The 15,926-nt window shown below is 31.9% G+C and overlaps 1 protein-coding gene across 1 annotated transcript; it reads right to left on the reverse strand.

Moving 5' to 3' along the window:
- Positions 1-5,706: 5,706 nt before the first annotated feature.
- Positions 5,707-10,654, reverse strand: LOC120267927 (protein GAMETE CELL DEFECTIVE 1, mitochondrial). The gene is made up of 3 exons (XM_039275608.1): positions 9,954-10,654; positions 8,520-8,709; positions 5,707-6,418 (listed from the first exon to the last, which is right to left on the reverse strand). Exons 1-3 carry the CDS (start codon positions 10,595-10,597, stop codon positions 6,191-6,193), a joined length of 1,062 nt encoding a protein of 353 aa, XP_039131542.1. The 5' UTR covers positions 10,598-10,654; the 3' UTR covers positions 5,707-6,190.
- Between the last annotated feature and the right edge of the window lie 5,272 nt (positions 10,655-15,926).

Genomic DNA, 15,926 nt, shown 5'->3' on the forward strand with positions numbered 1-15,926 from the left:
GTCCTATCCTACACCTACTCAATACCTTTTTTCCATTTTCTCTCTCCTTTTTTTTTAATTTTTTTCCTTTTTTTTTTAATTTTTACTGAATTTATGTGTTTGCATTAAAGAAAGGACTTAGCTTTTGACCATGCTTTTCCATTAAACTAAAGATTGCCTCCTCTTCTAAGTCTTTGTTGTCTATCTTCTGTAAAAATACCATAATAACCTTGATATTCTTTATAGTTATATATATTTTTTTTATTTATTTATTTATTTATTAAACATTTTTTTCTCTTGATAAATACAAATGGATTAGCATAGAATTTTATTGTGTTTCCTTTTGTTGTAATGGATGGAGAGTGATGGGGAATCAACTTTACAGAGTATCTGATCAAAGTTGGGATGATGTCTCATTTTGATCTGTGAATCAATTCATTCAATTCAAGTGGATATGGACATGTTATCAACTTATTATTTGGGCCTTTTTTTTATTTTTATTTTTTTGCTATTATGGTTTCATTGATATAAAATATAATTTTTTTTTAAGATGAGCTCTCATGAGGGGTTTTAGTAATTTAACTTAGAGAACCATAATATGATACATTTTAATATATATATATATATATATATATATATATATATATATATTAAACTAACTTTGCTTAATACTTATGCAAAACATGAAATTCAATTCAAACAATACATGCTAAGACTATCACTAGTTAATTAAAAAGAGTATTCACTGATCCATCAAGAAAATCACCACACATTTAAATATCATATATGTTTGAGATGACAAATTAAATATGAACACTGTACAACATGGATTGCACATTAAAAAAGTCTTTGGAAAAACATACACATCAAGGTACACACACATTAAGCAATGCTTCCTATTTTGTGATATAAAATATGACATATGAGAATAAAAATTTATGATAAAAATGATCAAAGAGTTGATAATAATGTTATTATTATTATTAGTTAAATTTATTTTGCTTTGTTATTGGGGAGGGGAAGGGGCCCACATTATGGGGGGGAGTTTGAAATAGGGATGCCCACTTAGTTTTCATGGAGCCAAATTGCAGGATTCCTAAGTGCCTCTCATCTTTTTCAAAAGACAAAATAGACAAAGATAGTGAAAGATAAGTAGTGCATCCCCCTTCAATTCCCTAGCTATTCTTTCATATCCCCTCTATCTAGCTAGCTAGGGCTGTCATGCATGAGCTGGCTAAGGTAAATATTATTATTATTATTATTATTATTATTATTATTATTATTATTATTATTATTATTTATAGAAGTTTTGATTATATATTTACCAGCCACATAAATTTGAGGTGAAGATCAATTTAATTTGTCAAGAAATAAAACTACCAATTACTTTTAAAACAAGAGTATTGTTTATTTTGTTATGTAAAATGTGTGTATTTATAAATATACATTTTAAGTATTTAAATTAAATAAATTTATTTATTTTGAATCATGTTTTATGTATAGATGACTTTAAATAAATCATGTGATTGGCTATATCAATTATCTTGTTAGACTGATCAAAATAAATTTTTTATTTAAAAAACTAAAACAAACAATCACTGTTATTTTATTAGTGATTTAAATTTATTTTCATAAAAATATTTTTTAAATCTTTTCAAATGATATGAATCAAAATAGCCATATTCCTATTTTTGGTATATTTTTTTCTCATTAAATGATATACAATTGTGAAGTGTAACTCAAGAACATATTGGAACTTTATAAAGACAAATATGAAAACGATTTACATAAAACAACTTAAGAAATTTAAGTAAATTTTGTTCTAAAATTTATAAATATATTAATTAAGCTTAATTCAATATTTCAATTAAAATGGGACACAAGTCTGTTTTACCTCCCTACCTAAGAGAACTATTTAATTATTCTCAAGCTTTACAAATAGTGGTTCCCTAAGTCTATATCGTTTAGATATTTTGCCTATATGAATGGTTGGAAGGGATTGCCCCTTTGGAAGGGTTAATTATTTAATTGTTGGGACAAACATTAAATTAGATTAGTTTGACTAATTTCCTTCAATCATGGTCTTTTGTATGTGGTTCTTCAAAGTTTTTTTAAAATTTTTATCATTTTTTTAATAAAATGTAGACAAGTTACGTGTTAAGAGAGTACACAGACATCGACTTAATACCTTAATATATACGTATCATCATCTTGTATAAACTAAGATTCAAATTCTCCTCTTTGGCAGGACGTGGACATCATATGCAAATAATTCAGTGGCAATAGCGTAAAGAAAGTATTGTCATTTTTCAAAATCATTTGAGTAGAGAACTCTTCCAATTAATTTTTGTTTACAATAATGTCTAGTTTCTTGTCATAAGGGTTGAGTTTGAATTTTTGATTAATTAAAAAATCTAAAAAAAAAATAGATTTAAGCTTTTATAGACTTTATTTGCCATCAAACTATACATGTTATTAAATTTAAATTTAATAACATGAAATTAAGCGCAATACCTTGGTATAAGTCCTATTCAAACTAATGAAGTGAAATCAGGGTTCTATTGTATCTTTGAAATTGACAAACTAGCAGGAATTTCAAGCTTTCACATGAAATATCAAGTGAGAATAAAATTAAAAATTAAAAATTTTAAAAAAATTCTTAATCACAATTCTATGTTGAGTCAAGTCATGAGAATTTAATTTCATTAATCAAATGCAAGGACATAGACTTTATTCCTCAAAAAGCAAAGAAAAGGACTTTAAAAAAATAATAAGAAACAAATGTTCTTGGAATTTCCATTGGATCATCCTTCTCAACCTACATATTTGTTTTATCACTTCCCAACAATTCCTTTGATTCTTCCCAAATTGTAAGTTTGTGTGTTTGTAATTTATTAAATCGAATCTTAGACTTAATTCATGTTAAACTAATACTTTAATTCCTTTGAATTAATTAAAAAGAATTCACATTAAGCTATGTTCAAGATCGGTTACTAACTATGTTCAAGATTGGTTACTAATTTTATTGTTTTTATTTTCATAACTAGAATTATATATTTTTATTTATTCTAAGAAAATCATACAAGTATTTGAGAGTGAAGTAAAGTTACATATTTTAATCTTTTTAAAATTCATTGAAGTTTCACTAATTAATAAACGAAATTAGAATTTCATTTTATAAATTTTTTTTTTATTTCAATCAGCAAAGAAGATGAGAAGAAGGTCCATTCTGACAATTTGAGTCAAAAGATGACCATAATTGCTTAAACTTTGATGATTTTCATCAATTGAGATTTCAAATTCAAATTCAAAATAAACAACAAAAATCATGCTTGAAAGCAAAAAAACATAAAAATTTCTTGACTTCAAACTCATAATTCTACTTTTAATTTTCACCAAAAAAATGAATTCATGGTTTCGTATAAGAAAAAAAAACTAAAAGTATCTGTGAAATGTAAGTTAAAAAAAAATATATATATATATAGAGCATATAAATTTAGGTATACATGGAACAAACTATGCAATACTAGGATTCTAACACATTTTGTGGAGTATAATTAATTATACATGTTTATTATTTAATAATAAATAAAAAAATTGATGAAATAAATTTTGTGCTTTTTCATATGTGCGTCTCCAAAGTTTTACCAATATGAATTTATGACTATATAAGTCTATATAGTCATCTTTTCACATGATTCTTATTTATTACACATTTTATAGTTATTTATAAAAGAAATTTATATTTTAATATTATATTTATTCATTTATCAAAAATATTTGAGAGAATAAAACTTTGGAAGTAAGATAAAATATAAATGCATAGAATAAATTGATAATTAAATATAATAATCATGATTAAATTAAATACCAGAAGGATGTCAGAAACTTTTGCAAGAAATACTCCATCAAGTTGTTTTTATTTGTTGAATTTAACTAATTTAAGTGGATTAAGAATTTAGTTAAAGTTAGTTGATAATAAAAAATTTATAAAAATTTATAGTAACTTTCCAAGATTACTCTTTTATTTTAAATATAATTTGCTCCCTTCCATTACTTTTTACTTATCTATGTTAATTAATTCACATGATCAAAAAAATCCATTAATGTTGGTTGTTAATTTAAAATTTATAAAAAACTTTATTAATTTTCTAAAATTATCTCTATTTAAAATATGATTTAATAAAATGTATAGTTAAAAATGATTTATTAAAAGTTGTATAAGTACATTAAATATAAAATATAAATTTTAAAAAATAATACTTAATGCTTTATAAATTTTTTAATTAGACAAGTGAAAAAAAAAACTCTCTAAACTGAGACAAGTTAAAAATGATCAGAAAGAGTATAAATAGATATGTAATTTAGTGTTTTGGAGGGGTTTAGGTGAAAACCAGAAGCACAATAGTATTAAAAAAGAGAGTAAATAACCTAAATTGTTAATTTTTCATGTGTTTATATTTTTGTCATCTAACTTTAAAAAGTTATGATTTTGTCCATTACTTATAATTTTTATTATGATTTAGTCACCAGAACATACGCCGTTAACGACAATTACATGTGGTATATATCAGGTCAGATATCAGTTCTAGGAAAATATATTCTATATAGTATATTATATGTGATCACTATATATGTTTAGGTGACCAAATCATAATAAAAATTAATTGTGTCACCAATAAGAACACAGAAATAACAGATAGTTATCATTTAGACTATTTACCCTTGGAAAAAACAATGTGCTAATTTTGAGGAGAGAAATAAGTGTAAATCACGAGGCAAGGAGGGATTCACGTTAAGTGTTGGGACACGTGGCAAGCAATGCGCGTGAAACGAGATATAGCATGTGTTTGAGACACGAGTGACATGCCCGAGTTGCCGGTTTTGGGACCACATCAAAAGACAATGGGACACGTGGCAAGTTTCATACTTTGGTTTGTGTGTGTGGGACCCAATGGAAACACCGTTTCTCACCCGTTTGTTTCACGCGACACACCCACTACCCGACAAAATGAAATGAAGTCCCCTTCCCCAACCCCAACCCCAAACGCACGCCACGTAAGCAACGATGACTTACATGGCCTTCCTTCCAGAAATATATATATATAATAAATAATCTTTTTTTTATATTGATTGATATCCCAAATAAAAGTTTCAGTTAATAGGTGAAAGATAACTTTAAACAATATAGTTTTTTTTTTGTTATGTTTGTATTTGTGTCCAATCTAGGCAAAAATAAAAATAAATAAATAAATAAAAAATCTTTTATATTATATATCAATCACGTATTAGGAAAGACATGAACTCTCAATTTTCTATATCAATCACGTATTAGAAAAATATCGAAAACCCTAAACCTAATTATAAAAATACCACCTCCACTTAAAAAGTGATTATTTATTTTCCTTCCAAATAAAAGATAAACAGTTCAATGTGATCAAAGGTTCATGGTTCATCCACTTTGTCGAAATATATATATATATATATATATATATTATGAAAGCACAGTATAAATTACTCAGTGAAGGGGCCATATCAGCAAATACGGACAAGAATTGCTTGCAGCACTTAATCCAAACAGTAAACAGCATTTCAATTTGCAAACCAAATGAGAAAAACAAAAGATGCGAATAAAATTCCAAATACTAGATAATAATCTTATAAAGCAATTATAAATCAATTCTTAAAGCCAACAAAAAAAAAAAATAACAGAGAAAACAGAGTCAGTGAACCAACAAGCTCAACCGACAAAGACACTACATTACTTACACAGATTAACAGACTCTTTGGGGGGAGCTATCAATACTAAAGTACAGTTTTAATTGATAACCTTTGGAAATAAACATTTGTTATAGGGGCCTACACAAGAAAAGAGTTCTTATCGCAAACAGTGAGAGATATCAAACAACAATTAAAAGACAAAATATCAAAGTTTACTAGAGATTCTACAAATGCAAATTACAAGAAATATTTGACCAATGACCATCAAGGATCATAGTGTCCAGACCTGCTGATCAACAAAATTCAGTATAACTTCAAACTCAGTAGAAAAGTCCAGGCAGAAGTAACCATATAATGGCAGTGAAAAACACCATTGCAGTGGGTGATTAAAAAAACCTGGAATTAAGTACTATGCCTGTACTCAGAAATCTGATTTCCTCATATTATTTGTAGCATACGAGAGATTCTGCAGCAAGCACCAGCTTTTCGATCATTTGAAAGGTGGTAGAATTCTCCTTCGGCGCTTGGGAGTCTCCCTCTTCACATACATTTTCTCCATTTCATTCAATGATCTGCTTGATCCATCGGGCATGCTCACAAACTTCCAGCCTCCGCCACTACCACGCTTATCACGAGGTCCCATTTTCTCAACGGTAAAGCTCCATCCTTCTGACGGTCTCCTCCTGCTATACTTGTGACATTTCACTTCTCCAGCCACCTAGAGGAGTGACCAAGAATTAGCTTTCCAACAAACTAAGCAAGCATGAAGCATACCATATTCTTATGCAAAATAGTATAGTTTACTAGCTTTCTATGCACCATTTGTGTAGGCTTTGTAATCCACTCACACATCTTGATTATCCATTTCTACCTGGCTATAGCAGGTTACCTTGCTACAGCATGTTGCTGAAAATAAAGTTGTTTTTTTTTTTTTTTTTTTTTTTTTTTAAAATTGAAGTAAACCAGCTAATAGCAAGTCAAAAGGTAGAATATCAAGTAGTGGGGTTGAAATAGTCAATCCCCATCTGTTGTGTATGGAAGGAACCAAAATATTAGGAGAGCAACAATTCAAATGTACAGCCAACAAAAATAGTTTTAATGACTTGTACAGGCATACAGCGGATTTATATCAGAAGCCAACCAAGCAGGATTACTTCATTTATGCTAAAATAAAGGCTTTCTACATCCATGCTTTGCAAAGAACTCATGGACTTTAGCATACATTCAGCACCAGCTTGTGAATATATTTCACTTTCACAGACCCAACAATCTTGATTGAAGTTGTTGACATAGAAGAGTCATACATAAAAGATTTTTATGCATAAATTTTTATAAACAATTAATACTGCCATGCTAAACGCTGAGCAAATCTTTACAGGATGCTTGCCTCAGAATTGACAGCAGACTGCTATTAAATGACAAATTCAAGTGAATTGACATAAAGGTCGATTATGCTTTTCCAGAGCCTCTGATTAGTGGTTGCCTCATATATTCATCATTTCAATTAACAATAGATATCAATAACAGAAACTTTTGTTAGGAAATCTAATGACACATCTTTACTTATATACTTGGCTCATTTTATTATATATGAATGCCATTTGATGCAAAAAAAAAAAGGAAAGATGGTGTTAACCAACTTATTAATGAGACTTGAGCCAATGTTGTCACCAAAACATAGAAAATGAAAATGTAAGTTTTTTACTTAATGAAGCTTGACTGATCCAAATACTTTCTTGCCTCTATATTTCTTTGTTATGATGCACAAATCATGGAAAAGGAACTATAAAGCAATGCATTTTTCGAAAAAGCTGGCCATAAGATTTTGGATCCCTCTTGATAAATTAAATCAAGATTATACAGTTTCATGCAGCTAGAAGCATATATGAGCGTTAGATGATGTTAGGTAGCCAAGAACTAATCAAAGATATAATGAAATCAGCCTGGAATAGAATGGAATGAGAATGGAAATGAAATGCAATAACCAACATTATAGAAAAAATAGATATTGACTAACAAGGGGTACATATAGTTCAAAAAAGGACATCAAATAATTTGAAAGGGAATGTGAATATAAATTTTTACTAAGGTACATAACTACAAATATATGAGTTTATGGGGGTATACACATAAGTACACTTTTGAAAGGTCTATGTGGAAAAAAAAGCCTATTCTAAAAGAGTTACACAGACACGCATTATTTATTTTAAAGTTATAGGCATAAAAAAAGTTACATATAATGATACTTTAAAGGGACTTGCACATTATTTTAAAGGCCTTTAACAAATATACATGAAATTTATCCAGCTTTTTATACTTATATTTTTCTTTTATAGAGCAAACTAATAACATAATATCCAAACTTATTTTCTAACAATTATTAGTAAACTTAAGGAAAAAATAAGATACCACACAATTTAAAATTTCCAAAAGATTTAGGAGCAGAAATATATAATTTGATTCCAAATAAAGTTGGAATGCACATTCCCTAGCTTCCTATATAGAATGCTCATTCTCACTTTTAATGGAAATGGGCATTATCAGAGAATGATCTTTAAATTCCCATTCTCACTTATTAACAGTTAACTAAGAGTGAAAATGGTAATTAGAAGCTGGAATCATATTTCCAACCCATTCTAGGCTACCAACACCATTGCAGTATTAACCACATGTTAATAAATAAATGTTAACAAACGTTGGTAGGAACACTGCCACCTGTGGAATTGTCTTGTTCACATAGCACTCAACCAGCCCAACAGGTACACTACCGATGAAAATAAAAAATAAAAAAATAAAAGCACAACAAGATTGAAGCTTACCTTTTTCTTGTTGAAGTTCAGTCTTTGTACAAATTCTTCATAAAGCATTTGGTCCTCCTTCACAGAGATCTCATAAAGAACCTCATCAGGATCTCTGGTCGTTCCATCCCAACCCTCAGGCATGACTTTGAAGTCTGGTTTGTAGGGGAGAGAGGCTACATGAAACTCCCTGTCATGGGAATTAAAAAACCTGCAATGGAGAAAAACATGTCTTGAATGAAAACTACATTGCAGCAAAAAGTGTTGCTGGACCATTATTGATGTCAAAGCTAAACTTGAAAAGAACGTCCTTTCTAGCAGAGTATTACAAACTAACTCCTAGAAATTGTAGAATCTAAATACCATCAACCAAGCCTAGATGAATAAGAGTGGAACTAGAGCATGCCACTGGATCATTAAAAAAAGGAAAAGAAAAAGATAATGAAAAAAAGCACCACTGCCAAAAAACCTGAACCCAGGTTATACACTTTAAAGTCCTTCCTACTCGTATGTTGACAAAACAATTAGAATGGATAATGTGTATAGTTTCTAAGAGTAACCAGTTCCCAGCAATTCATAAACTATTTAACTGATTTCAAATTTATGAAGCTGACTTATACAAAGGATCTCCAAGCTAGAAATCATAGAAGCATGTAATCCACTTAACTGTTTACTGCAGCATGCTTCTACTAATTTAGAGTACTTTCTGAAGAGGAGAAATTCCTTAACACTTATAATTTAAAATTTCAACATAACCACATAATGGCTTCTCCTCAATCAATCAAAGATTGCACATGTTGTGGAGAAACACAAACATTGAAGATCACCAAAACCTAAGTCCACTTATTTGGGGACAGAGCAAACATCATAATCCAAACATAACTCTAAAATTTGACAAGCGACCACAAAAAAGTGATCCACGTGATAATCTTAGTGCTAAAAGCAAAGAATACAAGAAAAACTCCAAAAAATCTTATGACAAAAATCAATTCTCATAGCATTTTCTTCATTGTCTATTCAAAATCAACAAATGATGAATACGAGCATAAATCATAGTATACATCCCAACATGTACAGTGTTTCTCATATCACAAGTTAAACTCAACTATTCATCTTTTTCTTCTCACTCCAAACTACCTCTTGCAAAACATTTTCTATGTTACCTAAAATATCCACATAGCATTCTTTACTTCACAGGCTTAAAGATGTTACAACCCTAATCTAAATTTTCTCCCTTTCCCATCCAACAAATGCTATAAAAAGCATGCCATCAAGATGCTTGCAAAATCTACCTTCAAAAGCCACCTAAGGTTTTCGACATTAGCACCAACAAGACGTGCCCTTTTTACTAGCTTAAAACAAGATGATTGATAAATTCAAAGGTGAAAACTTAACTCATATTCAGAAACTAAAAAAACGTGAAGAACAAATAAAAGACTGGAACCTTGCGCTTACTCTGGGAAATTATCAAGCAAGATCTCAACGGAGTCATCAAGCGGCCGGCCAAGCTTCTTCTCCTCCTCCTCCTCCATCTCCTTGAGCCACAGTATCGCATGCACCCTCTGTCTCATGATTCTATAATCCTTAGCCAGACGCTCCACTGTATAGGTCTCCGGATCCTCCTTATGAAGCCGATACATCTCAGCCTTCTCAGAATCCTTGAGATACTCCCCCCTTATCCCAGGCTCCCTCACCTGCTTCAAAAGTTTATACGTTTCCATCATCCGATCCTTCCACCCATCTACAAATGCCTTTTTCTCCTTGTTATCCTCCTCCACCATTCTCAAAATCTCATCCTCCTCGTCCAAAGCTGCCAACTCCGACGACACGGCTTGGCCAGGGCTCGAGGGAGATACCTGGCGGCCGACGGCCTCGCCATCGAAGTGATCTTTTGTAAGCCCCGTCGACCAGGATGAGACTTCCTCGCCCCAATCATGGACGGAGGCTCCACCTGCGGCGCCACCCCACGCATCATCGTTGCCACCACCGTCACCGGAGCCCGAGGCCGTCGAGAAGGAGTGGACAAAGGGAACCCTAGAAATGGAGGAGGTTTTGAGGGAAAGGCGGCGGAGAAGGATGGTTCGGGCGCTGGCGAGCATCTCTCTCTCTCTCTTCGATCTCCAAATCGAGGGAGGCCGAGGGTTTTCGAAGAATGGGGTTTCTCATTACTGTAGAATTTTTTATTTTTTATTTTTTCATATATACCCTTTTAAAAGTTATTAATCTATTATGCATAATGAATCGATGTAAAGTGATTGTAAATCAATTTATGGAGAACTCAATGGCGTGCTGTTTGAATCGATGATTTTATATGTGAAAATTTATATATATCTATATATTTTAAAACAAAATTCTATTTCACTATTCTTTAATTCTCATAATCTAACTTATATTTACAAGTTTTTTTTTTTTTTTGATAATAGAGGACAAACATGTACAGTTGTAGAATAAGTTCAACAAGCATATGTACTCTCACTTTGGGTGAGATTTTGAGATTTGATTTCGGGTTCTTTTCGAAACGAATATTCTACGCAATGAACCTGGTATTAATAGAGCAAAAAACCATTTGTTTAGTACATCGCATAAATTATGATTTTAAATCTATTTACGTTTTATAAATTAAATAAAATTTTATTAATAAAGCTGCTTCAACAACGAAAATAACCAAAGTATAAAAAATTACAAGTCAACCATCCATCAGCCTTTGAGACAAAGTCCATTCTACGATTAAAAAAAAAATAGATGTCCTTGTCTTAGGCTAGTAAAATCAAAGTCCGTAACAAAGTTGTCCTACTTGTGAAGTAGTTCTAAAAAGCTAACGCCATCAAAAGCTTAATATCAACAATGTGCTTAGGGTGGCTCCAGCTCCAAACACAATGTCACATGGTATTAGTGTTTGCATTCTCCCCAAGAATTAGACAAACATCTAGCAAAAAAAAAAAAATCAAGAGATTATCAGTTGTTCCTTTTTGTTAGGTCTGACGACGTGAATTGGCATTATTTGACAAGCCAAATAGTGACATTGCAAGAGGAAAGTGATGTGGCATGATGACTCAGCAAAGGAAGTAATGACTAGGATAATGATGTGGCAAAATGTTGATATCATGACATGTGAAGCTACAAGGGTTAGAAGATCATGATGAAGATGATGTTTAAAAGATATTCCTCTCAATGAAGTCATGTGATGATCAACTATTTTTGGAAAGTGCATCAAGTTAAAAAGATCTCTTCAAGAAGGGTAAGTTTTATTTAAAGTATGTTTATCTATCCTTGGTAAAATCTGGGATGATAAATCATATCTTTGATAGAACTCCTTTTTGGAAAGATCTATTTTAAAGAGGGAGGGGAATATTTTATCATTGGCAAGCATTCAAAATTATGAAGATTGTATGGAACTTAGTTTGGTGTGAAGCTATTTGAAGACACAAACTAAGTTAGGCAAGGACAAGCCAAGGTGATTATCAACACCATAATTAGCAAAAAACTATTTAAAGAAAGACCCAAGAGCTAATTATGGGCGGAACTATTCATGGAGACTAATCATGTATGGAGATTGATTGAAGATTACATAAGATATGATTAGAGATTTGAAGATCTAAGCATGGATGATTGGAGATCATGCTTGAAGATATTGAAGACTAAACCTGGATGAAGATGAGATCAAGTTTAGTAATAATATTTCCATGAGTCAAACGAAGATCATTTGGGAAGACCAAACTTGGGCCAAGTTTGGAAAGAAGATCGGGAGATCTTCGATGACCATTTTTGGTGAGATGGTTGCGTGTGCCTTGGTGGGCACGTCCCTCAGGAAAGGGTGACCTACTGAAGTGATGTGAGGAAGGAAGCAACTGCAGGCAAGAGGAGCTCGAGTCGAGTTAACTGCTACGAGGCGGACTAAAGGAATGAGGAAGGTTGAAGGTCGCAGATTCGGGTATAACTAGCTAGAACTCAGTCATGTTCAGTAAGGTGGGCCATGTTGCAACTGGGTGTTGCAACACCTAACTTTGAAAGGTGTCCAAGTTAGGAAGCCGTGGAGAATTCTAAAAGAGGAAGGTTGGTATGGGACTTCAGTATGTCTATATAAGATATCCTACTTGAAGATTTAGGATGAGCCACGAAGTGAGAAACCCTTTGGTGAGGGTTGAGGAAAGTGGGCATCGGTCAATCTTGAGAGAATATACTTGGTCTTGAGAGAGTGAGAGAGTGTTGTACTCTTTATTCTTAAACCTCTTTTAGTGGATTGATTCTCCGGGCCTAGCCCTCCAGATGTAGGCAAGGTTGTGCCGAACTGGGTTACCAACGTGCGTGTCTCATTTCTCTTGTTTGATTGTGTGTGTGTCCAATCCTTGACTGGTTTTTTTTAGTGACTTATCTTCCACACTACCCACCGGAACCATCACTTTTATTCAATAAAGTTGTGATTTATCCACATTTATTTCAAAAAGAAAAGAAGGGGGAAAATAAAGGAATTTTACTCAAACTCTTGATTGGTTTATCACTCTCCTAAGTTCTAACAACTATAAAGATAATTGACAATGTAGACACCTTAGTAAGTGGCAAAAGACAAGTATATATTGTAATTGCAAGAACAACTGTCATAACTAGATTGGAATTAATGTTGATGGTTTGGATTCCTCGGATAAAACTTCTTAAGGCTGGCAACATAAGAAGTTATAAGGTAGTAATTTCTATAAATTAAGATAAATTAAATGCTTAATGAAATGATAGATTGATATATTTTAAAAAGGGCTTTTTGCAGGTGTACCCTTGAATAATTTTGAAATTGCATATTTGCCCCTGAATAAAAGATAATTGCATACATACCCCTGAATAACTAATTCAATTGCGTATATACCCTGAGGTTCAAATTAGTTGAAAAACCATCTATTAACAAACAACAAATATATAAAATGACCAGTACACCCTTTACATATATAACCTTGAAAAAAAAATTTATTGTAAAATGACCATTTATGAATACCCCTTTAAAAATATGAAATTTTAAAATAGTTAAAAAATTACTTTTTATGTGTAATTATATCATCCTATTTATTGTAAACTAAAGAGGAACCAGGAAAAACATTTACAAAAAGAAAAACAAAAAAACAAAAACAAAAACAAAAATCTTATTTCGATACCACATTATTGTAAATTGAAGAGGAACCAGGAACCAGCCCTTTAATTCTTCAAAGGTATCATTTAGCATGTAAAAGAAACCTCATCCAAGGTACTGCATCCAGGAGGGAGCAAGAACTCAAGAAACAAAGATGCAAAGGTTGTCTTGAAATTCAAATTGTTTGACATTTTAAGCAGCAACCATACACTGAAAATGCAAGATATGGAAAGATGTTATTCTCTTTCAGCCATTCAGCTTTGGATTTAGTAAATGCATATAAAATACCAAGAACAAGGAAAACATAGAAATTACTTAGACAGTAATTGCAGGGATGATAATAGGATAAGAAAGCAATAAACTTGGAACACTGATTGGAGATTCATAAACCTTTTCTCTTGAAATCACATACATTTTCTCCAGAATTCCAATGCCCAAAAGCTCAAGATAATTAATTCAAAAACATAAGAACTCAAGGGCTGAAATCCAGGAAACCAATATGAGAGAACAAGAGCCAAACTCCAAAGGAATCAACCCTAAAAAACAACAAAAACAAAAACCAATCTATTTCCTTTTTCAATAGATCCAAACAAACAAAGAAGCTTGAAATTTAACACCAGGCATGCAGAAAGATCCCTAAGAGTTTGGCTAGAGGGAGCCTTTGGAGATTTCATGGAGGCTAGAGACGGGGAGGTATAGGAGTACCTAGAGTTGCTGCGGGGAGGCGACGCGCCAGTTGGGGAAGTCGGGGCCGATCGAAAGGCCTTCGGAGAGGATGGAGCATAGGTTTTTGGAGATTTCGTGGAGGCCAGAGACGGGGAGGTTTAGGAGTACCTAGAGTTGCTGCCGGGAAGCGACGCACCAGTTGGGGAAGCCGGGGCGGATCGGCAGGCCTTCGGAGAGGATGGAGCAGAGGTCTGGGGGGAACTTGAAGCAAAAGGTGGATTCAAATGGAGTTGCTGCGGGGAGGCGGCGCGCCAGTTGGGGAAGCCGGGGCCGATTGGAAGGCCTTCGGAGAGGATGGAGCAGAGGTATTGATTCTCGTCGTCGGGCCAATTTCAACGAGAGAGATGGAGAAAAAGGCAGGCTGAACGAAATGGAGAAAGAGACGGGCTAAACGGTAGAGAGAGATGACAAATGCGAGATTATTAGTAAAGTTGTATAAGGTTATTTTAGACATTTTGTGTATCTTAATACAAAAGATAATTATAATTAATAAAGTTAATTAATTTCCGTTAACAGAATCTAACATCAGGTATATCCGCAATTATCTATATTGTTTAGGTGTATATATACAATTATATTTTTTCTGGGGATAAATATGCAATTATAGAATTTTTGAGGAGTTTATAACCCATTTTCCCTTTTAAAAATTTAAAGTCAATTGCTTCTAAGAATGGACGACTTTATACCAAAATTGGGTTGTTTTAGTTTGATTGGTTAATATTTTTTTAAAAAAAAAATTATTTAAGATGATTAAAAATTGATCTAATTAATAGATAAAATAAATACATTTAAAATTAAATTAATTTTATCATCCGGACAATGGAGAGGAATGTTTTATTGGAGAATGCCTCATTCTATTATGAAATTAGATGCATGGTTGGAGAATGCCTCATTCTATTATGAAATTAGATGCATGGGAATCTAAATAAATCATTTTAATAGATATATTATATTAATTTGTTAGGCTCGCATGAAAATAGTGTAACATGCGCTTTTTTTCTACTGGCTAAAAAAAATCTCAATCGTTTACTCCTAAAAAATTGAGTGGTAAGGAATGAACTGCAGGTTTAATAAATATAATATTTATACAATTATAGAGGAAATCATATGATTATATATAAGAAAAAACATGAAATCTATCATATCAAGTAAATATTATTAGTTATATTATATTAATTTTTTTTAGTTTATTAAAAAATGATTGGGAATTTATAAAGTTAGATATTTTTTTAAAAAAAATCAGATAAAAAATTCATTTTAGTCTGTTTATAAAGTAAAGTCTGTTAAGAATATTTTATAAATGCAAAGAGAGTAATAAGAATAAAGAGCCAGAATATTTGCCAAAAATCATTTAAAATTCACCTCTTCTTTTCTTCCCTCTTCTTTATTTCTTTCTCTTTTCCTTCTCTTCTTATATTAAAAAAACAAATAAGAGGGGGTATCCATGAAAGCTTACAAGAATTGAATGAACGGTCATGATTGATTTGATCCGACGGTCTAAAATACCCTGGTTGGTGGAACAATAACAGTACCGGCGCCTGCTACAGTACCACATGCGTTGCTATAGTGTTGCGGTTGCTACAGTGTTT

Source organism: Dioscorea cayenensis, chromosome 8 (assembly GCF_009730915.1).
Source record: "Dioscorea cayenensis subsp. rotundata cultivar TDr96_F1 chromosome 8, TDr96_F1_v2_PseudoChromosome.rev07_lg8_w22 25.fasta, whole genome shotgun sequence".
In the NCBI taxonomy this organism is placed as follows: Eukaryota; Viridiplantae; Streptophyta; class Magnoliopsida; order Dioscoreales; family Dioscoreaceae; genus Dioscorea; species Dioscorea cayenensis.

Excerpts from the sequence above, each read along its gene's own strand:
- LOC120267927 (XM_039275608.1), bottom strand. The coding sequence starts at position 10,597 with ATGCTCGCCAGCGCCCGAACCATCCTTCTCCGCCGCCTTTCCCTCAAA. Across the intron at positions 8,710-9,953 it reads TTGCTTGATAATTTCCCAGA|GTTTTTTAATTCCCATGACA; the intron begins GTAAGCGCAAGG and ends TCTCCATTGCAG. Across the intron at positions 6,419-8,519 it reads TGAACTTCAACAAGAAAAAG|GTGGCTGGAGAAGTGAAATG; the intron begins GTAAGCTTCAAT and ends TCACTCCTCTAG.